At 52.7% G+C, this 22,113-nt stretch overlaps 2 protein-coding genes across 5 annotated transcripts in view; one reads left to right on the plus strand and one right to left on the minus strand.

The window, feature by feature from the left end:
• Positions 1–310: 310 nt before the first annotated feature.
• On the minus strand, positions 311–4,915 carry TXNL1 (thioredoxin like 1). The gene is made up of 8 exons (XM_041471399.1): positions 4,708–4,915; positions 3,577–3,673; positions 2,754–2,927; positions 2,378–2,500; positions 1,672–1,741; positions 1,179–1,351; positions 841–945; positions 311–500 (listed from the first exon to the last, which is right to left on the minus strand). Exons 1-8 carry the CDS (start codon positions 4,803–4,805, stop codon positions 471–473), a joined length of 870 nt encoding a protein of 289 aa, XP_041327333.1. The 5' UTR covers positions 4,806–4,915; the 3' UTR covers positions 311–470.
• An 869-nt stretch (positions 4,916–5,784) lies between these two features.
• Positions 5,785–22,113, plus strand: part of WDR7 (WD repeat domain 7) — a 34,676-nt gene continuing 18,347 nt past the window's right edge. For 2 of the 4 annotated variants that reach the window (XM_041471388.1, XM_041471390.1), the window contains exons 1-19: positions 5,785–5,886; positions 10,117–10,285; positions 10,900–11,006; positions 11,649–11,727; positions 11,849–12,023; positions 12,379–12,455; positions 12,602–12,721; positions 13,042–13,187; positions 13,592–13,694; positions 13,823–13,964; positions 14,242–14,490; positions 15,195–15,415; positions 15,832–16,027; positions 16,170–16,384; positions 17,409–18,172; positions 18,288–18,376; positions 19,977–20,057; positions 20,471–20,589; positions 21,102–21,225. In XM_041471388.1, the coding sequence (XP_041327322.1) occupies positions 10,130–10,285; positions 10,900–11,006; positions 11,649–11,727; positions 11,849–12,023; positions 12,379–12,455; positions 12,602–12,721; positions 13,042–13,187; positions 13,592–13,694; positions 13,823–13,964; positions 14,242–14,490; positions 15,195–15,415; positions 15,832–16,027; positions 16,170–16,384; positions 17,409–18,172; positions 18,288–18,376; positions 19,977–20,057; positions 20,471–20,589; positions 21,102–21,225 (3,163 nt within the window). In that variant the 5' untranslated portion in view covers positions 5,785–5,886; positions 10,117–10,129. Of the gene's footprint in view, positions 5,887–10,116; positions 10,286–10,899; positions 11,007–11,584; positions 11,728–11,848; positions 12,024–12,378; positions 12,456–12,601; positions 12,722–13,041; positions 13,188–13,591; positions 13,695–13,822; positions 13,965–14,241; positions 14,491–15,194; positions 15,416–15,831; positions 16,028–16,169; positions 16,385–17,408; positions 18,173–18,287; positions 18,377–19,976; positions 20,058–20,470; positions 20,590–21,101; positions 21,226–22,113 lie in introns of those variants that run through there. The other 2 variants (XM_041471389.1, XM_041471391.1) reach the window with 2 other exon arrangements.

Raw genomic sequence — 22,113 nt, forward strand, 5'->3', positions numbered from 1 at the left:
GCTCAGGTTTCCAAGGATGATCCCTGGATAGGAATGAGGCAGGAATTTTGGGAACAAACCTCCAATGTCCCAAACACAGTCCCTGATTAACCCCCAGTGTGTTCCTGCTCAGGTTCCAGGGATGATCCCTGGACAGGAATCAGGCAGGAATTTGGGATTAACCTCCAATGTCCCAAACACAGTTCCTGATTAACCCCCAGTGTGTTCCTGCTCAGGTTCCAGGGATGATCCCTGGACAGGAATCAGGCAGGAATTTGGGATTAACCTCCAAAGTCCCACCTCAGCAGCTCCTGCACCACCAGCACCGAGCTTGGCAAAAGTCAGCAGCTTTATTTACAAATCCAGGAGGAGCAGGAGGGGAGCAGGAGGGCTGAAAGCGACGGTTGCTTGGCCGTGGCGGCGCATCCAGGGACGGTCCCCGCTCGTGCTCGGCGTTCTCCAGAACGGAGGGGAGGCAGCGCCGTGCCCCCCTAGTGGCTCTCGCCCTTCTTGCCCACTACCTGCAGGAGGAAAGAGCAGGTGAGCTGCAGGGCTTTGTCCTGGGTCAGGCCGGGCCCAGCCAGGCCCGGCTCACCCGGGTTTAACTTAACTCGAGTTAAGATCAAGTTTTGCTGCTAAGGATTGAGCAGGTGCCGTGTTGCTGTTAGTGCTTTTAACCCTCCGAAATCAGACCATAAATATCGAGGCGGTTTATTTTAAAATCAGACTTTACAAAAAGAGATAAATCCCACAGCTATTAAACAACGCTAGCTTGGGTGTGTGTAACTTGCCCTTGGTTTTCACCGAGGTGATGATGAAAACCTTGCAGAAAGCCCAGGACAGAGGCACCCAGGGACTCACCCGTTTGAAGTCGTTCATGTTGGTGGCCTGCACTGGAGTGCCAATAAACGTGAAATACGTGATTCTCGTCGTCTCTTCGTCGCCGTGGTTGGACTGCACGAACAACTGCGGAGGGAAAAAAGCCAAAAGCAGGACTGGCATTTCATCCCTGCACACAAATGTGCCAACTGACCAAAGGAAAGCTTTTGTCCCCTTCATTTCAAGAATGATTCAAGAGCGCTGCCGTTCCCCTGGCAAAGCCCCCAGCCGGGATTTGGCAGCTCCCCCTCCCCACATCCAGCAAACACGGGACGCGGGCAGCGCCAGCTCTGCTGGATGCCAGCAGGAGCAGGACTCACGGTGACACTGTTGACATTCTGGAATTTCACGTAGCGCAGCTGGATGATGCCGTCCTCCCTGATGTCCTCGGGGCCCAGCTGCAGGGCCTGCGTGGGCTCGCTGCGCTCCGCCTCCTCGAAGTCCATGGAGCGGGGCAGGTTGATGAAGATCTTGATGTACTTCGGGCCTTGCCCTGGGGACAGAGGGAAGTGAGCACGGAATGAATTCCTCAGGAATGGCCCTTGCCCTGGGGACAGAGGGAAGTGAGCACGGAATGAATTCCTCAGAGGGAAGTGAGCACTGCAGTGCCCAGGGAGGGGCTCGAGGAAATTGTGGCACTGCACAGTGGAATTACATCCAGGGGTCTCTCTTGGCAGGCTACCAAACTGTAAATACTTCTATGTGTGTATCAAACTAAAAGAAATACCCTGTGTATCAATCAATAATAAATACTTTGATTTGTGCATCAAACATCAGTCAATAATAAATAATTCCACCACCCTCACCACTCACCGTTGTCTGGCCCCTGAAGTTTCATAGAGTAAAGCTTGACAGGCTGACTGAAAGCTACAGTGATGAGCAGCTGTGGAGGGAAAAACCACAGTTACACACTGGTTCTTCACTGGGAACCAACCAGCACAGGAAACAGGGATAAGGAGGGAAAAACCACAGTTACACACTGGTTCTTCACTGGGAACCAACCAGCACAGGAAACAGGGATAAGGCAGCTCTGGAATAAAATGCTGGGCTCACTTTCCCCTGTTCCACACGTTCTGGCTCTTTATTGCCCAGCAAAAGCTCCGTGCCTGGGCAGTCTCAGTGTGGAAAGCTTTGTAGCCCGGGGTTCCTGCAGCTCCCAGCCCGGGGTTCCTGCAGCTCCCTGCAGCTCCCAGCCCATGTTTCCTGCAGCTCCCAGCTCGGGGCTCCTGCAGCTCCCTGCAGCTCCCAGCCTGGGGTTCCTGCAGCTCCCAGCCCAGGGCTCCTGCAGCTCCCTGCAGCTCCCAGCACAGAGTTCCTGCAGCTCCCAGCCCGGGGTTCCTGCAGCTCCCAGCCCGGGGCTCCTGCAGCTCCCTGCAGCTCCCAGCCCGGGGTTCCTGCAGCTCCCAGCCCGGGGCTCCTGCAGCTCCCAGCACGGGGCTCCTGCAGCTCCCAGCACAGAATTCCTGCAGCTCCCAGCCCAGGGCTCCTGCAGCTCCCTGCAGCTCCCAGCACACCTCACCTGCTCGTCACAGTCGGACTCCAGGTAGGAGGAGTCCTTGCGCAGACAGTTCTCGAAGCCGTGCTCGTCGCTCTCGTTGAGGCACTCGCAGCCAGCCTTGTTGATGAAGGGCAGCAGATCCATCTGGGGACAGAGAGCACAGCTGCTCACAGCTGGGACAGCCACGTGTGGCACACAAAATTCATTTGAATCACTAGGGACATTCATTATTCTTAGAAAACCTGTATATGTCAATATTGACATTTCTTCTGGAAAAGAAAGCCCAGACAAGCGATTTTCTTGGGCAGCTTTGCCTAAAATCCAATTATTTGACTTCAAGCACATTTGAAACCTGAGCCGCACAGGCACTCCAGTGAAGCTCTGGGGAGATACTCACGTATCCTTTGGGGATGTCTGTGTCTTCGCTGTTGCCAGGATCGTTCTCCAGGTGCTGTTTGATTTTGTCCTCCAAGCCCACGGCATCTGCTCCCTGGTACTGGTCGATGCGCACTTTGTTGCGGAAGAACAGGAACGTGGGCGTTGCTGAGATGTTGTTGGTGGCAGCCGTGCCCTGGCAGCAGACACGAGACCCCATCAGTGCTTTAGTCACACTGGGAGCCACCCAGCCCCACCAGAAACCCACTGACTTATCTTTGCCTTCTGACTTCAAGTATTTGGTTGGAAAGGCTCTATTTAATTCCCACTAGCGCTGTCTGCAACATCTAAAGTATTATTTCAGCAACACAGGCAGCAGGGCCGAGAATCAACGAATTAATGAGTTCCTGTGCTTTTACACTGCAGGAATATTTCCTCCCAGGAGGGATTTTGTTCTTTCAGTTTGGGAGAAGTCACTGTCAGGGCTCCTGTGCTGCAGCAGGCACAGGGAGAGGCATGGACACTGCTGGAGCCTTTCCCCATTCCCCATTCCCGTTTCTCCTCCCCAGGCAGGGCACCACTGGATCCATTCCCCATTCCCCATTCCCCATTCCCTGTTTCTGCCCCCCAGGCAGGGCACCTCTGGGGCCCTTCCCCGTTCCCCGTTCCCCATTCCCTGGCTCTCCTGCCCACCCTCCCCAGACAGGGCACCTCTGGGGCCCTTCCCCGTTCCCGTTCCCCATTCCCCATTCCCCACTCCCCATCCCCGTTTCTCCCCCCAGACGGCTCCTCTGGGGCCCTTCCCGATCCCGTTCCTCCCGGCCAGGCGGGCAGCGGGCACGCACCTGGCACTGGTGCACGTCCACCTCCAGGAAGGCTGCCTGCGGGTATTTGTTACTCAGGGCGCTGAAGGCGGGCGCGATCCGCAGGCAAGGGCCGCACCTGTGGGAAAAGCGACACCTCCGCTCCATTCCACTTCTGCTTTTTTGTCCAGTGCCTGCCCCAGGTGGAACTGGAGCGTTCCTCATATCCTGCTGTAACAACAGCCTCTCCAGCTGGCTGCCAGCTGGAAAGATGACATTTGGCAACCTGCAATTTATTGTCTTTATTTGCAGCCACTTTAATATTTAATGGTCAACACGTATCAAAGCTTCAGGGATCAGAAAATTCCTCCTACAATAAATCTCGTTTACACCTGTAACCAGGTATTCCCATATTTATTCGGCCCTGGGAGGACAGAGTTGGTTTCTTTTGATTTGATTGCATCACCTTGGAAGAAAATGTGTGTTTTTTATTTATTCTGCGTCAGCAAAAGTGTAGGAAGTGCTCAGCTGCACCAATTCCTGTAAAGGGAGTTTCTCTGTGGTAAAGGGAAACAAAAAGTGGAATAAAGAACCCCGATGTACAAAAAAACCACCCAGAACTAAGAGGCAGCAGCCAAAAAATAATGAGGTGCCCTACGAACCCCCAGACCCCCGAGATTAACAGTATTCTCCCCAAATTCCCAAATTAAGGTTTATTTGGTGACAAATCCATCCCGATTTCACCACAGTCGCACCTCCCTGGTGAAATGGGAAAAAGGGATAATCTGCTTGTCCCGGGCAAATGGGGTGCGGATCCAGCCAAGTTTTGTGGGGTAAAAGATGTCGTTCCAAGTTTTGGGGTGTTTTTAGTGCTGTCCGTGCCTTGTTGCCGTCAGTTTCCTGCCTTTAAATCCCTCGGAGCGCCCGAGGGCTGGCGGCTCCGCGGGCAGCGGGTTCGGCGGCAAAAACGGGAATTTCTCGCAGGATCTGGGAACGCGGTGTTAAAAAATCACGGAACTTGTAAAGGCGCCGGTGCTGAGACCGCACTGAGGCGTTCCGGAGCGCCCCTCACGCTGCAAACCGCGCCGGGGAGCCCCGAGCACAAACGTGGGAGCAGCGGAGCCCTTCCCGGCAGCCTGAGGCGGGACGGGCGCGCGTCCCGCCCTCACTCACCCCCTCATGGTGAACTTCACCACGGCCAGGCGGGAGCCGGCGGCGCTCAGCTCGGGCTGGAACTCCGTGTCGTTGGCGATCACCTTCACGCCCGCCATGGCCGCGGGCCCCGGTGGCGGTGCCGGGTGCGATGTGCAGCGTCACGGCGGGCGGCACGCCCGGCATGCACCGCTGGCACGGGCGCACGCGCGGCCGCCCCGCTCCGCTCCCGCCCGCCCGCCATCTTGGGCCAGGGCAGCGAGGGCAGCGGTGACGCCGCCGGCCGCCATCTTGCGAACGGGCAGGGATGCCGCCGGCGGCCATTTTGGGAACGGGCAGGCCGTGAGGGCGCGACGCCCCCCGGCGGCCATTTTGAGTACGGGCAGGCCGTGAGGGAGCGACGCCCCCCGGCGGCCATTTTGGGTACGGGCAGGCCGTGAGGGAGCGACGCCCCCCGGCGGCCATTTTGGGTACGGGCAAGCGCGGGAATTGTGTGAGGGGAGACGCGGCTTTAAATATCAACATAAAAATTTAGTACTGGTTTCGTCATTAATTCGTTTTTTTTGCGACGTTATGGGGATGACCGTTCTGTCTTGCAGGCAGAACTGATGTCAAACTTTGTCACCTTACTTAAATTGTGTTTTTTTAATAAAGCCACGCTGTCGACATACGGAAAATTGTGAAATAAACGCTGAAGCCGAAAGGGGGCAAATAAGAGATAAGTGCTTGCAATAACCACAAAATAAAACCAAAATGAAACTCGGGGCTTTCTCTAAGCACATTTGCAGCGTCGTTCCTGACAACTGCCCAACGTACTTTAGAACACAACACAATGTCGCTTCAAGAGGTCTCATAATTCCGCTTTTCCTGCTAAACACCGGCAATATCCCCAGCATCCTACTCTCGCCTGCTGTAATTCAAAAGCCTCGCAGTAATCGCTAATGAATAAATAAATCAATGAATTAATTGATATCGCTAAAGAAATATTAATTTTTTTTAAGCAAGTAATCACCGGTTCCTCGCGCGTCACCCAGCAGTTGCCACGGCGGCGGCACCTTGCCGTCAAGCGCGCCGGCCGGCGCTTTGCGCCAGTGTCGCGGGACGCGGTGTCATCCGGCCGCTGCCGCACGGAGCGCGGCGGGGCCGCGGCGCCCGGGACACGTGAGGGCCGGGAAAGCCACCGGCACCGGCAGCGAACAGGTGCGACCGGGGAGCGGGGCGGGAGAGCGGCCGGCTGCCAGCTGTCCGCAGGCCCCGCAGCATCCGCGCCGGCAGCGCTGAGGAGGCTGCGGCAGCGGGCGGCGCGGGGAAGCCGGGCGCTCCGGGACCGAGACTCGGCCCAGGGAGCCCCGGTAACGGAGCGGGATGGGCTTTGGAGTTCCGTCAGGGCTCACCTCAGAACGAGCAGCGGCTTATTAAAGGATGGCTGCTAGCGGAGCCTTGCCTAGCGAGAGGCTCCTCGCAGGAATGAATCCTCTGGGCGGCTTAAACCGCTTTTAATGCCGATCCTGTGGAAGCTCGCAGCCTTCCCCCGCTTTATTTCCCTTTCCTGCGCCAGCCGCGGTGCTCTTGGCACCCAGGGATGGGGTTTGCTTTGGATAACTGTCCTTTGTGACAGGAAAAATGACCGTGGCTTCAGCGTGTCATCAAACGGAGCACCGGGAAAACCTGCAAGGCGTTAATTAAGTCCAGTGCCAAATTAGTGTTTTGTTCCCCGTGTAGGTTTGGAAGCTCCTGCACACCCAGGGAAGGTGTTATTGTATTCTCCCTCCCTCCCTCCCTCCCTCCACGGTCCCTTTTCCCCATCCCTGAGGAACAACTAGAACGTGTAATCTGTCATTAAATTTAAAATGACATTTTCCTAACATGCATAAATCGCCCATTCAGAGCTATATCACACTATTTAGTGCTATTTAGGGGGCAGATTACTGGAGTGCGCTGCAAGGCGTTAATTAAGTCCAGTGCCAAATTAGTGTTTTGTTCCCCGTGTAGGTTTGGAAGCTCCTGCACACCCAGGGAAGGTGTTCTCATTGGATTCTCCCTCCCTCCCTCCCTCCACGGTCCCTTTTCCCCATCCCTGAGGAACAACTACAACGTGTAATCTGTCATTAAATTTAAAATGACATTTTCCTAACATGCATAAATCGCCCATTCAGAGCTATATCACACTATTTAGTGCTATTTAGGGGGCAGATTACTGGAGTGCGCACACGTATCCTGAGATTAATCCTTTCCTTAGTGGAAGTACAGGTGTTTGGGAAGAGTTACTTTTGTTTTGCCTCTTCCTCCGTGGATTTGTTGTGTCTGGGGGCTTTTCTGGCTGTAAAAACCCACGTGGTGGATTTCTGGGCAGACAGCTTGAAAAGGGGGTTTGGTTGAATCTGGGATTCAGCGTTTAATACCTTGTGCTTGAAAAATCAGTTTAGTGGCTTTACTGAAATAGGAATTGATCCGGGATTATTAAATGGGCCTAAATCCCACCTTCAAGCAGAGCAGTTCAAAGAGTCACTGGATTGTTGTGGCAGGTTAACACGTTATTTAACATTTTTTGGTTCGTTTCCTCTTTTAAAGAATTGCTTTCTGTTCAAATGTTTTTAAAATCCTGGTTCTGCCCTGCCCGCTTTTGGGCCCAGTGCTGATTTGCTCCTGTACTTTGTCATCACTGATGTCAAAAAACGGAATTATTGATTGTTTTCGGACAAAAAAGGATTTTGGTGCTGGCAGGGGCTGCGGTTGGCGCGTGCTGGGGCTGAGCTCTGGAATCCAAATTCCCGGGGAATGAAAATGTGGCTTTTCCTGAAAAGGAAGTTTTTTATGAAGGCCTTGCGCCGCCACAGTCAAAAACTAGAAGGAAAGAGGTAGTTTTTCTTTTTCCTCTCTCTCCCAGAGCCTTGCCATGAAATATTCCGAGCACTGGGTCAGAAACGGGACCGGCAGGGGGTTGATAACGTGGTTTGTGCATGGAAAATCTGGGATCTCTTGGAGTTATTGTGTGCTTATTCTCTTGTTTGTTGTAATATCCTCCTGAAAATTCCCTTTATTCAGAGCGGGGTGCGTTCGGAAGTGTTCACAAGTGCCTCTAAATGCAGCAATTCTGGGCCCCAGCAGGGGACTTTCTGTGTTTATTAAAAAATGCAGCTGTTTTTGACAGCCCGGTGACACGGGAACACTTGGCTTGTTCCCTGAGCTGGGAGCAGTAGGACAGCAGGGGAGTGGGAGGGGATTTTTGTGTTGCTCATTGGTGTTTTTCAGCTCTGCTTTAGTCATTTTTTGGGTTTGTTTCCTCACAAAAATTGAGTGGGTATTTCTGTTGGCTGTGGGTGGTTTTGTTCTTGTCGTTGATATTTGCATTTTGGTCTGTCGCATCTGGACACTTTATTCCGTTTTTATGATGATTTCCCTGGTTTAATTGTAGCTCTTTGCTTGTTTAAAATGCTGAATTCATTTCTCTTTCTGTGTTGTGATGGTCCAGACAGAGCAATTGATCCGGCATTGCATAACAATTAACTCTGCAGGGCCAGGTGTGGTTTGCAGTGTGCAGAAAGACTGCATTTTTGGTCTTTATTGATCCCGATCATTACATTCGAGCTCTTAATTAAATAGCTTTTAACGAAGATGGACCGCTGGGCTGCCAGAGATGAGCTGCAGCGCTGGGAAGGGTCATTTTGATGTGATATTAGTGATTTTGTGCTGTGGATTTTGTGGAAAGCCCACAATTGATCCCTGACTTGTCGGGAGCCTCCCGGGAGCCGCGTGTAATCCTTAGCCATTCATTATTACCCTGCCCTCCCTTCCCCCTTTTTTCCACGGACACAGTTCTCTGTGCAGAGGGTGGCAGCGCTCAAATGGAGGAACAGTTCCTGTGGTTTTTCACACGGATGAGACGTGACAGGGATTTCTGTTGGAATAGATTGGGTTGCTGGCGCAGGGAAGTGTCCAGATTGGAGTGACCTTTATTTTCCTATCGTAATTCAGATTTATTCCCTCTGAAGTGCTGTGAAACACTTTTACAGACCTGTGAAAACTCAAGGTAGAAGAAGGTGTATATAGCTATAAAAAACCTCACGTATTTTAAAACAGTTCTTCCATGAATCCTGCCAGTTTTGTTGTGTTCACGCTCCTCTAAATCAGAGCTCTGCTTTGAGCTGGGGTGAGTTCAGAGCATAAACCTCCACAAGATAATCCACAAGGAGTGTTTGGTTATTAATTTAACACGACCTTTTCACCGATAAGAAAACCTCAGTTCTAAAAGCATGGGACTGCTGGGCAAGCAGGGAATGTTGCTACCACAAACAGAGGGTTGTTGTGAGGTTTAAATCTTGTGCAAATTCAAGTGGGTTTTATTGCCACAACTTGAGTTTCTATTCCCAGTCATTGAGACCTTTTTGGCCCAGGGACAATTGAAATTCCACTGTGTTTTTTGTGTCAATATGTTCAGAATATCCAAAAGGTTGCTGTAAAGATAGTGCTGGACCTATTTCCTGCTGGAGAGTGGCCAGGATCCAGTTTATCAGTGGATTATACCAGGCTGATTTCACCTAAGGCAGGATATTCCATATTCCAACATGAATATGTCCATGTAGCAGGGACATCATAACATCAGGGGTATAAAAACTGCTTCAGCCTCAGGGCTTACAACATTTGTAACCTCACAATTACTCTAAAAAGAGGGATTTGGGCAGAAATCCTTGTGTGCACAGGGATGTGCTGTTTGGCCCCCGCCTTTTACTCCCCTCCCTCTTGGTTTGAAGGATAATATTTTGGATTTTAGGAGACTGCAGCCTTCCCTCCCACCCCCATAATGTAAATAAACAGCACCGTTGCTTCATACCTGGGGGTTGTGTCTGTCTGTCCGTCTGCTGCACCCCATCTGCTGCATCCTGGGACCTCCCAAATGTGAGGGGAAAATGGCGGGAGCCGTGAGGGGACAGAACGGCAGAGACCGGAGGGGACAAGGTGGTAGAAACATGAGGGGGAAAGACGGCAAAAACGTGAGGGGAAAAGAGCAGGGAACAAACATGAGGGAAAAATGGCAGGAAACATGAGGGGGAAAGAGCGGGAACCATGAGGGGCCAGAACGGCAGAGACAGGACGGGACAAGATGAAACATGAGGGGAAACATGTTTCATGTTAGCAACATGAGGGGAAAAGATGGCAAAAGCATGAGGGGAAAAGAGTAGGAAACATGAGGGGAAAAGAGCAGGAACCATGAGGGGACAGAACGGCAGAGACAGGAGGGGACAAGATGGTAGAAACATGAGGGGAAAAGACGGCAAAAGCATGAGGGGAAAAGAGCGGGAACCATGAGGGGCCAGAACGGCAGAGACAGGACGGGACAAGATGGTAGAAACATGAGGGGAAAAGATGGCAAAAGCATGCGGGAGGGGAGCAGGCCGTGTCGTGTCTGATGCTGCGCTGTTGGGGTTGCAGGCGCTCGGTGGCCATGGCCGGGAACAGCCTGGTGCTGCCCATCGTGCTGTGGGGCCGGCGTGCCCCCACCCACTGCGTGTCCTCCCTGCTGCTCGTGGATGGCTCCGTCATCGTCACCGGCTGCCACGACGGGCAGATCTGCCTCTGGGACCTGGCTCCTGACCTGCAGGTAATGGATGCACCGTTCCCCCTCGGCTGTCCTGCCTCTCCCCGTGCTTGGGTGGCTGCTCCATCCTGCCCAAAGGCTGCCTTGCTGCTCCTGTGGGAAGCTTTTTTAACTCAATCCGATTTCTTGGAGCTACTCTAAAGCAGTTGTTTTGTGGTTGAGCTGTTTAATGTTGTGCTGTGAAAAGGAGTTCCTTCCCAATATCCCATCTGGCAGCGGGGAGCCATTCCCCTTTTCCTGGCACCCTGTCCCAGTCCCTCTCCAGCTCTCCCTTTTGGCGCTGGAAGGGGCTCTGAGGTCCCCCCTTATTTGTGGATTTATGGGAACTCAGCTGGGGAAAGCTCTTAATGTGCTGCACAATCTTTTTCATTCAGTTTAAATTGAATTGAGCCAAATTCAGCTCCTGATTTGTAAATATTGAGAGGAATGTGCAAAATGCTTTTTCCCCAAAAATTCTTATTCCTGTGTGAAGCAGAAAGTCTTCCAAGATGATCCATCCACTGCTGTGTTAATTAAACCTGTGTGCACATATTAATGCATGAATGTAGAAAGCTGGGAGATGGATATTCTGGTCATCTGCCTGATTTTGGCTCCCTGTTTTCTTTTCCTGCTCCCAGATCAATCCCAGAGCTCTGCTCTTTGGTCATACAGCCTCAGTTACTTGTTTGTCCAAGGCCTCAGCTTCCAGTGAAAAGCAATATATAGTGAGTGCATCAGAGAGTGGGTGAGTTTCTAAGTGTTTATTACATGCAGAACTGCAGTAATGGGAATTTATGCCCAGTTTCTCCATATATTCAACGCTGTGTTTGATTTTTATCCTCAAGAGAAAATTCCTCGGCGAATACATTTTACTTTTTGATTGGTTTTATTTATTAATCAGAGAGCAGCAGTTAAGTGGTAGAAACAGGAAGGATTTCTTGTGCAATTGATAGAGATTTTTTTATCCAGAAAAGCTAAGGAATTATTTGCCTAAATAACCTTTTAGCAAGGAATTTTGAGGGGAGAATGTGTCAAAATTCTTAGAATTTCCACCTTGGGCTGATTTCAGGACTAAGTAATCTCCTCCCATCGGATTTAAAACCAAAACGTGGTTTTTCCTCAGAAATTTATCTGTCTGATGGAAGGGAGAAATCACCTCACAGATTCTGTTCTGATGAAATCTGAAGTTTTAAATGAAAAAGTCACTTGAAGTGCTGCAGGTTCTGTGATTTACCCTTGTGTGGATTTCGGAGGACTGGAAAGCCGGGTTGCTTTTGAGTTTCTGTACCTACACTTGACCCAATCCCTAACCAACGGTTCCAGTGAAGCTCCCCCGGGCGTGAGGGGTTCGGAGCGCTGGAAGCCGGCTGTTTTCCCTGTGTTTCAGCGAGATGTGCCTGTGGGATGTGAACGACGGGCGCTGCATCGAGTTCACCAAGCTGGCCTGCGCGCACACGGGCATCCAGGTGAGGCCGGGAGCGGTGCCGGGGCGGGCAGCGTCCTCTGCAGGCAGCACAGCGGGGCTGGGACGTGATTTCATCCCTGTCCTGCACGGGATCTGACCCGGGTTTGCTCCCATCTCTGCAGTTCTATCAGTTCACAGTCGGCACGCAGCGCGAAGGGAGGCTCCTGTGCCACGGGCACTATCCTGAAATTCTGGTCGTGGATGCTACCAGCCTGGAGGTTCTTTACTCTCTGATATCCAAGATCTCTCCTGACTGGATCAGCTCCATGGCCATCATCCGCTCCAACAGGACACAAGGTGATTGTTTCTGGTGGTAGGGACACCTTCCTCTGTCCCGGGCTGCTCCAAGCCCCGTCCTAATTCAGTTTCTGGCAGACAAGTGTCGTGTTGGGCTGTTCCTGTCCTGGAGATTGGAATTCCTGAGAGGTTTGGGGAGCACTGAGGAGAAAAGCCTGACTAAAGGACTTCTCTCTTGTGTCAGGGCTCAGCAACTGGGCATTCCCAAAATCCTGGGGTGGGAAAGCTCGGCTCTTATCCCCACAACAAATAAATTGCTGGGACAACTGGAAATGAGCTCTCGGGGTTTCGTTTGCGCTCAGATGTGCACGGGTGAGGAGCTCTTTGTGCCCCAGGCTCATTTTGTGTTTCCCAGAGGACACTGTCGTGGCTGTGTCCGTGACTGGCATCCTGAAAGTCTGGATCATCACCTCGGAAGTCAGTCGGATGCAGGTAGGCACAGGCTGCTGGATTCGTGACCCTTCCCGTGGGGTTCCTGATAGTCTGCTCCTGATATTTTCCTCTTTGCCAGTGGAAAATAACTTACTGAATTTTCCTTTAGTGATTTAAGTTGCTGAGCGCTCTTTCTGCTTGCTCAGGACACCGCCCCGGTGTTCGAGGAGGAGTCCAAGCCCATCTACTGCGAGAACTGCCAGAGCATTTCCTTCTGCGCCTTCACGCAGCGCTCGCTCCTCGTCGTGTGCTCCAAGTACTGGAGGGTAAGGCACGACCCCTGGGCCTCCACTGAACCACATGAGAACATCCAGGTGAAGGTGCTCCAAGTCTCTTCAGCCTACCTCTGCATTGAAATATGCGTGTTTTTAATGTAAATACTCATGTATTTCACGTATTTCTGGATATTGAATCCAAATCTCTGCCCGTGGCGCAGGTTTGGAGCAAGATGGCCCTTAAGGTCTTTAACAACCCAAACCTGTTCCATGGTTCTGTGATACTGAGCCCAAAATCAGCTGCTGCCTGGGCATTTTAATGTGTGATTAATTGGTTAATAACAGCAGATTTTGTTCCTCTTTCCTCTCAGGTCTTTGATGCTGGAGATTATTCCCTCTTATGTTCAGTGCCCAGTGAAAATGAGCAGACCTGGACTGGTGGGGACTTTGTGGCAGCTGATAAAGTGATTGTATGGACAGAGGATGGACAAAGTTTCATCTATAAATTACCAGCCAGGTACTCAACAGAAAAATACCTCCTTTATTTAATTTTTGATTGTTTTGAATTGAAGTGATTGAAGAACTACTGAAATATCAGTCCAGTAAGGGAAGACATGGAAATGTAAAGCTATAAAATGAATTCAAAATTTGGCATCAGAGAAGTTAAAAATGACAAGTGTAAAGTCAAAGGGTTTCTTTCTGACATCTTCATGGTGTGCAGGTGTGTCTGTTCTGGGTAGAGAGAGTGTTTTATCTTGAATATTCCCACATAAATCATGTGGGAGCTCCTTCCTTGCCCTCCCATCATCAGAGCATGAGGATGGGAGCAGCACCCCTGTCCTACTGTAGGAATCACTCTTTAAATGCTAGGAATTCTATTATTATAAATTTATGATCTCCTCTCTCTGTTCCTGCACCCAGCTGCCTCCCAGCCAGCGATTCGTTCCGCAGGGACGTGGGGAAGGCGGTGGAGAACTCCATTCCACCTTTGCTGTACAGCGTGTTGGACAGAGCAGAGAAACAGGTGAATCTCTTTCTTGGCAGCTTTTTAGGGGGCCGTGCCAGGTTTTGTCCTGCTTTGAGAGGAAGGAAGCTTGGGGCTGAGCACGTGCTTCGTGCGTGGTCTGAGGTGGTTCCTTCTTTTTCAAACAGCTCCTAATATGTCCTCCAGTGACTCGCTTCTTCTGTGGCCAGAGAGAGTTTTCCTACAGGCTCCTAATCCAGGGGGACTCCTCGGGGAGGCTGTGCATTTGGAGCGTGCCCGACGCCCTTGACCAGCAGGAGGGTGCAAAAGGTACCTAATTAACGGCCAGATCTTTGTGTGTTTGTGCTGATAAAGCCGTGCTGGTTCTCCCACGGATCGTGGAGTTTAACTGTTACCTCCTTGCAGGAGTTGTGGTACCTTCATCTTATCAGATATTCTTGTAGTGACTTCATTCCCAGTAGAGAATCCCTCCGTGGGTTGGGGCGACCTTAAACATCCAATTCCAGCTGCCAGCGCCTCCCGCTAGGCGCGGGATCCTCAGATCCTCCCGGCTCAGCCCAGGTGTTTCCCCTTTCTCCTTTCCCAGGCCTGCAGACAACCACGTCCAGGTCGCTGCAGGAGGCCTTTGACCAGCTGAGCCCGCGGCCCGCGGGGATCATCGACCAGCTGAGCATGGTGGCCAACGCCAGCGAGCCGCTGCGCGTCACCGCCAGCGTCTACATGCCGGCCCACGGGCGCCTGGTGTGCGGCCGCGAGGACGGCAGCATCGTCATCGTGCCGGCCACGCAGACCGCCATCGTGCAGCTGCTGCAGGGCGAGCACATGCTGCGCCGAGGTACGGCATGGCATGCACGGGTGGGAACTCAGCAATCTGCTGCCACGGTGCAGCTGCTGCAGGGCGAGCACGTGCTGCGCCGAGGTACGGCATGCACGGGTGGGAACACGGAAACCTGCTGCCACGGTGCAGCTGCTGCAGGGCGAGCACATGCTGCGCCGAGGTACGGCATGCACGGGTGGGAACACGGAAACCTGCTGCCACGGTGCAGCTGCTGCAGGGCGAGCACATGCTGCGCCCAGAAGTCCATTTAACGGGTGGGAACACGGAAACCTGCTGCCACGGTGCAGCTGCTGAGGGGGGCACCAAGGTATGGCACAGGGAGCAGCAGGAAGCGCAGAAATCTGCTGCACCTTTCTGTGCCGGCAGTGACCCAGTGAGCTCAATTTGGGTATTTCTGCGGGGGTTTTGGGATGCAGGGGCAAAGATAAGGTAAGCGAGCATCTCCTGTCTGTCCAGGATTGTTCCTGGCACTGCAGTGCTGCGTGCTGACACGCCAGTAGAAGTCTCAGTGGGAAAAACCTGCCAGGGTTCCTGGTGGGATCCGTGCGTTGTGCTTGGGCTGCTGTTGGATGCGTGGGCTCTGTGTAACGTTATCTTCATAGTTTGTGGCTCTGCATTGCAGAACAAACACTTGGGAGTCGATTGGCTGTTGAATTTCTGTTTTTCCCCTCTTTTTCTGTGCTTTTGCCCCCGCTGCCCAGGCTGGCCCCCGCACCGGACGCTCCGTGGGCACCGGAACAAGGTGACGTGTCTGCTGTACCCTCACCAGGTGTCCTCCCGCTACGACCAGAGGTACCTGATCTCAGGCGGGGTGGATTTCTCCGTCATCATCTGGGATATCTTCTCGGGAGAGATGAAACATATCTTCTGTGTCCACGGCGGAGAAATCACCCAGCTGCTCGTTCCACCGGAAAACTGCAGTGTAAGTTGTCAGGGATAACCCGTGCAGTGCCTCAGTGCTCCTTGAGAATGGGAATGCAGCAAGGAATGCTGGGGATCTGTCACTGACCCGACTTATTAAACCTATTAAAATAGGGTTTAGAGACAATTCTGCCTTTTGAAACTTAGCTCATTGGTTGACAAAGTCATTGATTGAAAACTCTGGGGTTTGCTTAGCAAAATGGGGTTTAATACCCATTTTCTCTTTGTGATGTGCAAAGGGTGGATTAAAGGGAATTTCTGTTCCCAGTGACCTCAGCGAGTTTGAACATGGGTGCAGGTGCCTGAGTTTTGTGCATTAAAGAGGCTTTTGGTCACCCTGCTCGGCCCAGCGAAAAGGTTTTTAATAATACCAGCTCTGCATTGTGATTAAGCTTTTTCTCTTTTTTCCTTCATTAGGCCAGAGTCCAGCACTGTGTTTGCTCTGTTGCCAGTGATCACTCCGTGGGTCTGCTGAGTCTGAGGGAGAAGAAGTGCATCATGCTGGCATCCCGCCACCTGTTCCCAATCCAGGTGATCAAGTGGAGGCCGTCCGATGACTACCTGGTGGTGGGCTGCTCCGACGGCTCCGTCTACGTCTGGCAGATGGACACCGGTGAGCTCGGGGGCGTTGGTTTGCGACCCTCACGGAAACGCGGGGAAAACCCCCTCCTTCCGCGAGCGTTCGTTCAGCGCGGCAGTTGGGTGTCGCAGCCCCGTGCCACGGGGGCGCTGAGCTGTGCCTGTCCCCGCCGCAGGGGCGCTGGACCGCTGCGTGATGGGCATCACGGCCGTGGAGATCCTCAGCGCCTGCGACGAGGCCGTGCCGGCCGCCGTGGACGCGCTCAGCCACCCCGCCGTCAACCTGAAGCAGGCCATGACCCGCCGCAGCCTGGCCGCCCTCAAGAACGTGGCCCACCAGAAGCTGCAGACCCTGGCCACCAACCTGCTGGCCTCCGAGGCCTCGGACAAGGTGGGGGTGCTGCGCTCCCAGAGGGAAATGAAATGTGGGAGGTTTCTGTCCTTGTAACCGGAATTTTCTCAGCCAGAGCTCTCCAAAACGTAAACACGGCTCTTCCCCAGTTTGTGTTGCTGATAGCACTCTGTGTGTATCCTGCTCTTTGGTTTTGTGCAGCTGGAGTTACAGAATCTGCAATCATTAGGCTGGAAGAGCCCTCTAAAATCAAGTCCGAGTGTTCCCCAGCACTGCCAAGGCCAGCACTATGCCACGGCTTTAATTCCCCCCAGGCGTGGGGTCTGCACCCCTGCCCTGGCTTGGGACAGCCCATTCCATGAGGAGCTGTTCCCAGTGTCCGGCCCAGAGCTCCCCTGGCACAGCCTGTGGCCAGCAGAGAGCAGCAGAGCTCCATTCCCAGCTTCTCCCGTGCATCCCTGTCTTTGCCTTGTGCTCTCACCTTCTGTTGGGAGAGAAATCACCACCAGCGTCTGCTCAGGGTTTCTGCTGCTGCTCCTGCTGGATCCGGGCCTCCTCATCCACTGAGGGTGCTGGGAGTGAAGGGGTTAGGGAGATTAATGCTTAAAAGCTGATGGGAATGTTCTGGTTTCCAGTCTCCTTTCTGACATTCTTCAGCTTTTTTCCCTCAGCACCTTCATTCCCTGCCTCCTCCCTTGCGAGGGAGGGAGGGAAGGAGGAAGAGGATGGAGTGAATGGGAGTGACCAAGTGGTGCAGTAATTGCAGGTCTGGGTGAATCTGAGCTGCTGCTTTTGCAGTGGCACATATTGATCCAAGTTTACCCTCCAAATATGAAATATTTAATGTGTTCTAAGCTTAATTACAGTTTTGCTGTTGCTTGGAATATAACTGCAGTCTCACAGGGTTGAGGAGAAGGAAGTGTGAACTCGTGTCTCACCTGGAGAGCTCCCTTTACCTACAAACACCTGTAAATTGAATTTCTGTGCTTTGTGGCTGCGTTCCAAACTTGCCTCATCCGCAGCTTCCCTGCTGAAAATCCCATTTCGCTCTCTCGCTTTGCAGGGGAACTTACCCAAATACTCCCACAACTCCCTGATGGTTCAGGCCATCAAGACGAACCTGACGGACCCGGACATCCACGTGCTGTTCTTCGACGTGGAGGCGCTGATCATCCAGCTGCTGACGGAGGAGGCGGCGCGGCCCAGCGCGGCGCCGGTGTCCCCGGAGAGCCTGCGGAAAGCGCCCGGCGGCGCCGACAAGGGCGGCTCCTTCCTCGCCGGCAAGCGCGCCGCCGTGCTCTTCCAGCAGGTCAAGGAAACCATCAAGGAGAACATCAAGGAGCACCTCCTGGACGACGAGGACGAGGATGAAGAAGCCACGAGGCAGAGGAGAGAAGAGGGAGACCCGGAATATCGTTCCAGCAAATCCAAGCAGCTGACCCTGCTGGAGTACAACCTCACCATGGACACGGCCAAGCTCTTCATGTCCTGCCTGCACGCCTGGGGCCTGAACTCGGTGCTGGACGAGCTCTGCCTGGACCGCCTGGGCATGCTGAAGCCTCACTGCTCCGTGTCCTTCGGCCTCCTGTCGCGGGGCGGCCACATGTCCCTGATGCTGCCCGGCTACAACCAGCCCGTGGGCAGGGCGGCCCTGCAGGAGCTGGGCAGGAAGATGTCGGTGACGGAGGGCCTGGGGAAGGGCACCTACGGCGTGTCACGGGCCGTCACCACGCAGCACCTGCTGTCCGTCATCTCGCTGGCCAACACGCTGATGAGCATGACCAACGCCACCTTCATCGGGGAGCACATGAAGAAAGGCCCCGCCAGGTACGGCAGGGAGTCTGGAGCTGGATTTTGGGGGGGTTTGCCTGCTGGCGGAGAGGATGGCTCCCTTTGGGGCTGCTGCAGCTGATGTGTCTCTCCCTGGATGTCTCACCTTTAGGCCACCCAGGCCGGGCACCCCCGAGATGGCCAAGGTGAAGCCGGCCCCTCCCGTGTCCAGCCACGCAGCGCAAGGGCAAATCAAACAAGGTAAAAAGCGCTTCCTCGGGTCTGTTACAGCAGCTCGTTGTGCTGAATTTAACACCTTGTTGTCCAGAGATAAAGTGACTGCATGGGAGGACGGAGCAATGCGGTAACGTAGTGTTAATGTCCATGAAATTACTGGGCATTAGGACTTGGTTAAGAACCGCCACAAAACGCTGATTCTGCCTTGACATCATTCCCTGACAAAGAATTTTTATCCTGTTTCGAGTGCTCCCAAACATCCTGGCTTCGAGGAGGCTTTAAAGCCTGGAGCTAAAGGCTCTACAGATTCATCCCAAAGTGTTTCTGAGGGAATGATCCCAAAGTGTTTCTGAGGGAATGATCCCAAAGTTTCCGTGGGAATGATCCCAGCTCGGTGCCAGGATCACTCCTTGGCTGGCTGGAACTCCTCACGTTGGAAAAGAGAGAGAAACTCCAGCAAAGCCAGGCAAAAAACTCTGGAGTGAAGCTTTAGTTTCAGTCTGGGGTGGATTTGATCATCTCCCAGGTCTTTTCCAGCCAGCTTGGTGAAATGGGAGGGTTTTTCCATCTTGGTGAAATGGGAGTTTCCAAAATAGATGTCTCTTGGGTTCCAGGCCTGAAGTTGTGTCCTTCTCCTTTAGGCTTTTTGGCATTTCTGTGGTAAAGAGTTACATTTTTCCAAACATCCTGGCTTCCAGGAGGCTTTAAAGCCTGGAGCTAAAGGCTCTACAGATTCATCCCAAAGTGTTTCTGAGGGAATGATCCCAAAGTTTCCGGGGGAATGATCCCAGCTCAGTGCCAGGATCACTCCTTGGCTGGCTGGAACTCCTCACGTTGGAAAAGAGAGAGAAACTCCAGCAAAGCCAGGCAAAAAACTCTGGAGTGAAGCTTTAGTTTCAGTCTGGGGTGGATTTGATCATCTCCCAGGTCTTTTCCAGCCAGCTTGGTGAAATGGGAGGTTTTTTTTCCATCTTGGTGAAATGGGAGTTTCCAAAATAGATGTCTCTTGGGTTCCAGGCCTGAAGTTGTGTCCTTCTCCTTTAGGCTTTTTGGCATTTCTGTGGTAAAGAGTTACATTTTTTGCCCAGAAGTCCATTTAAAACAAAGTTAAATTCCAGCCAGAACTCAGGAATTCATCCTGGACATCTTGGAGTGACAGACGGGGCAGCTTGGGCTGATTAAGGTTTATTTTTTGGCCCTTTGGTGCACAGTACTACTTCCAAATCTATGGAAATATGGGAAAAGCACAGGGAGAAGCAGCAAAATTCCTGGGTTTCTAACTTCCAGTCAAGTGTGAAGTCAAACCAAAGCCACCTGCCTAAAAACACGTTTAAAATCACTTAATTTAGATGTATTTTGGTCTTTTCAAAGCATCCCAGTTTCTCTCACTGTCTCCTGCATGTGTGCCTCTTCCTTCTTGGAAAACCTGAAATTCTCATTAACTTAGATATTATTTTGAGTTGAATATTATTTTGAAGCTTTTAAGTTGAACATTTAAGTTGAAGATCATCACAGCCTCCCCTTGTTTTCCATTCTGCAGTGATACTAACCCGTTTTCTGCTGCTGCTCTCCTCACTTCCCTCTTTTTTTTTTTCTCTCTTTTATTTCTTCTTTCCTCTGCAAGTTGCTCCTGCTGCTGCTTCCAGCACGGAATCTGGCCACTCTGACACTTCTGCTTTCCATTCCTGTTTCTTAGTCAACGAAGGTATTCCTTCCTCACTTTTCTACTTGTCCTTTACTTCAGCTAAAATCCTTTCTCACTGTTATTTTCATTTGATTTCTCCTTTGGACACGGGGTACCTGGGGTAGCCTTTTAACCGAGTTTCACGCCACTCAAATCTGAGTTTTGCCGTTGATTTGAACACAAGGGATATTTTTACACGCTGTCTCATTTGAACTCTGCATTTCTCTCCTGCTTTTACCTACGCAGAGCTGCAGCAGGAATCCACCTGGATTAAAAACAAATAAAGATTCAGGTGGAAAAGCGGGCTGGCAGGCCAACTGTGCTTGGTTTATTTGCATACCATTAAACGAGGCCGCTGCAGGGGTGGGTTTGCCGTGCCTGGGGGATGCAGCAGGAGCAGGGGCTGGGTTCCTCACTGCCTGTGCTCCCTGCAGGCTGGAGCCAGCTGGCTGCCATGCACTGCGTGATGCTGCCCGACCTGCTGGGGCTGGAGAAGTTCCGGCCGCCGCTGCTGGAGATGCTGGCCCGAAGGTGGCAGGACCGCTGCCTGGAGGTGAGCTCAGCCTGCTTGGGGCTGAATGCGTGAAACACCCACCCAGTTCACTGCCAGCAGGCATCCTGCAGTTCTTAGGGATGTTGTGTGGTTAAAGCCCGCCTTAACCCTGTGAGGAACAGCGTGAAGTCTGTGTGTTTGTGTGGTTTGTGACCCTCTGGGGTTGATGCCTTGAGAGATGATGCCTGGACAGAGTTAAAGGAGTAAAGTAGGGGTTTATTAAAAGGCCTCAGTGGATACACCTTGCGCTGCACTCCAGGTCACGAGTTTTCATCCTTTTTTAAGTTTTGGTCCATTTCCATATGGGGATCAATTGTCCAATTCCAGCTCCAGGTGATGCAGTCCCATCCTCCAGTTTGCTCTTCTCTATTCCCTGTTGTTTGTCCTTCATGGGCCTGAAGGTGCGATGGTCCTTGGTGCTGGGGCTGGAAAAGGATTGTTTTATGTGACTGAACTCTGAAGAGAACTTGCTAACTCTTCATATGAAGTTCAGAGTTACACACCCCCTGCAGGTGCGGGAGGCGGCGCAGGCGCTGCTGCTGGCCGAGCTGCGCAGGATCGAGCAGGCGGGCCGCAAGGAGACCATCGACACCTGGGCCCCCTACCTGCCCCAGTACATGGACAGCGTCATCTCCCGTAAGGAACTGCCCCTCAGCTGGGAAACAGGGGGGGAGAGGGGCTGGGAAACCTGGGAAAGGGATTGGGAACCTTCATATGAAGTTCAGAGTTACACACCAGTGCAGAATGTGGAAAGCATGAAAGCTAAAACTGAACGCATCACAACTCTTTGTGCTGGAAGAGTCCTGCTGGAAGAGTTCCCAGTTAAAGCCCGGTTTAACCCTGTCAGGAATGGCTCTAAACCTTGGTGCCTGTGTGTTTGTGACCCCTGGGCTGTGTCTGTGCCCTCCTGTGACCCCAGGAGCTGTGTCTGTGCCCTGCTGTGACCCTGGGCTGTGTCTGTGCCCTGCTGTGACCCTGGGCTGTGTCTGTGCCCTGCTGTGACCCTGGGCTGTGTCTGCCCTGCAGGTGCGGGAGGCGGCGCAGGCGCTGCTGCTGGCCGAGCTGCGCAGGATCGAGCAGGCGGGCCGCAAGGAGACCATCGACACCTGGGCCCCCTACCTGCCCCAGTACATGGACAGCGTCATCTCCCGTAAGGAACTGCCCCTCAGCTGGGAAACAGGGGGGGAGAGGGGCTGGGAAACCTGGGAAAGGGATTGGGAACTCCTCATCCTGGTCATCCATCGAGGGAAAGGGATTGGGAACCCTCATCCCAGTCATCCATTGAGGGAAAAGGGATTGGGAACCCCTCATCCATCCTGGGAAGGACCTGGGAACCCTCATCCCAGTCATCCATCCTGGGAAAGGGATTGGGAACCCCAATTCCAGTCATCCATCCTGGGAAAGAGATTGGGAACCCCAATTCCAGTCATCCATCCTGGGAAAGGGATTGGGAACCCCAATTCCAGTCATCCATCCTGGGAAAGAGATTGGGAACCCCAATTCCAGTCATCCATCCTGGGAAAG

The sequence above is a fragment of the Pyrgilauda ruficollis genome, unplaced genomic scaffold (genome assembly GCF_017590135.1).
Source record: "Pyrgilauda ruficollis isolate IOZ18807 unplaced genomic scaffold, ASM1759013v1 scaffold267, whole genome shotgun sequence".
NCBI lineage: Eukaryota > Metazoa > Chordata > Aves > Passeriformes > Passeridae > Pyrgilauda > Pyrgilauda ruficollis.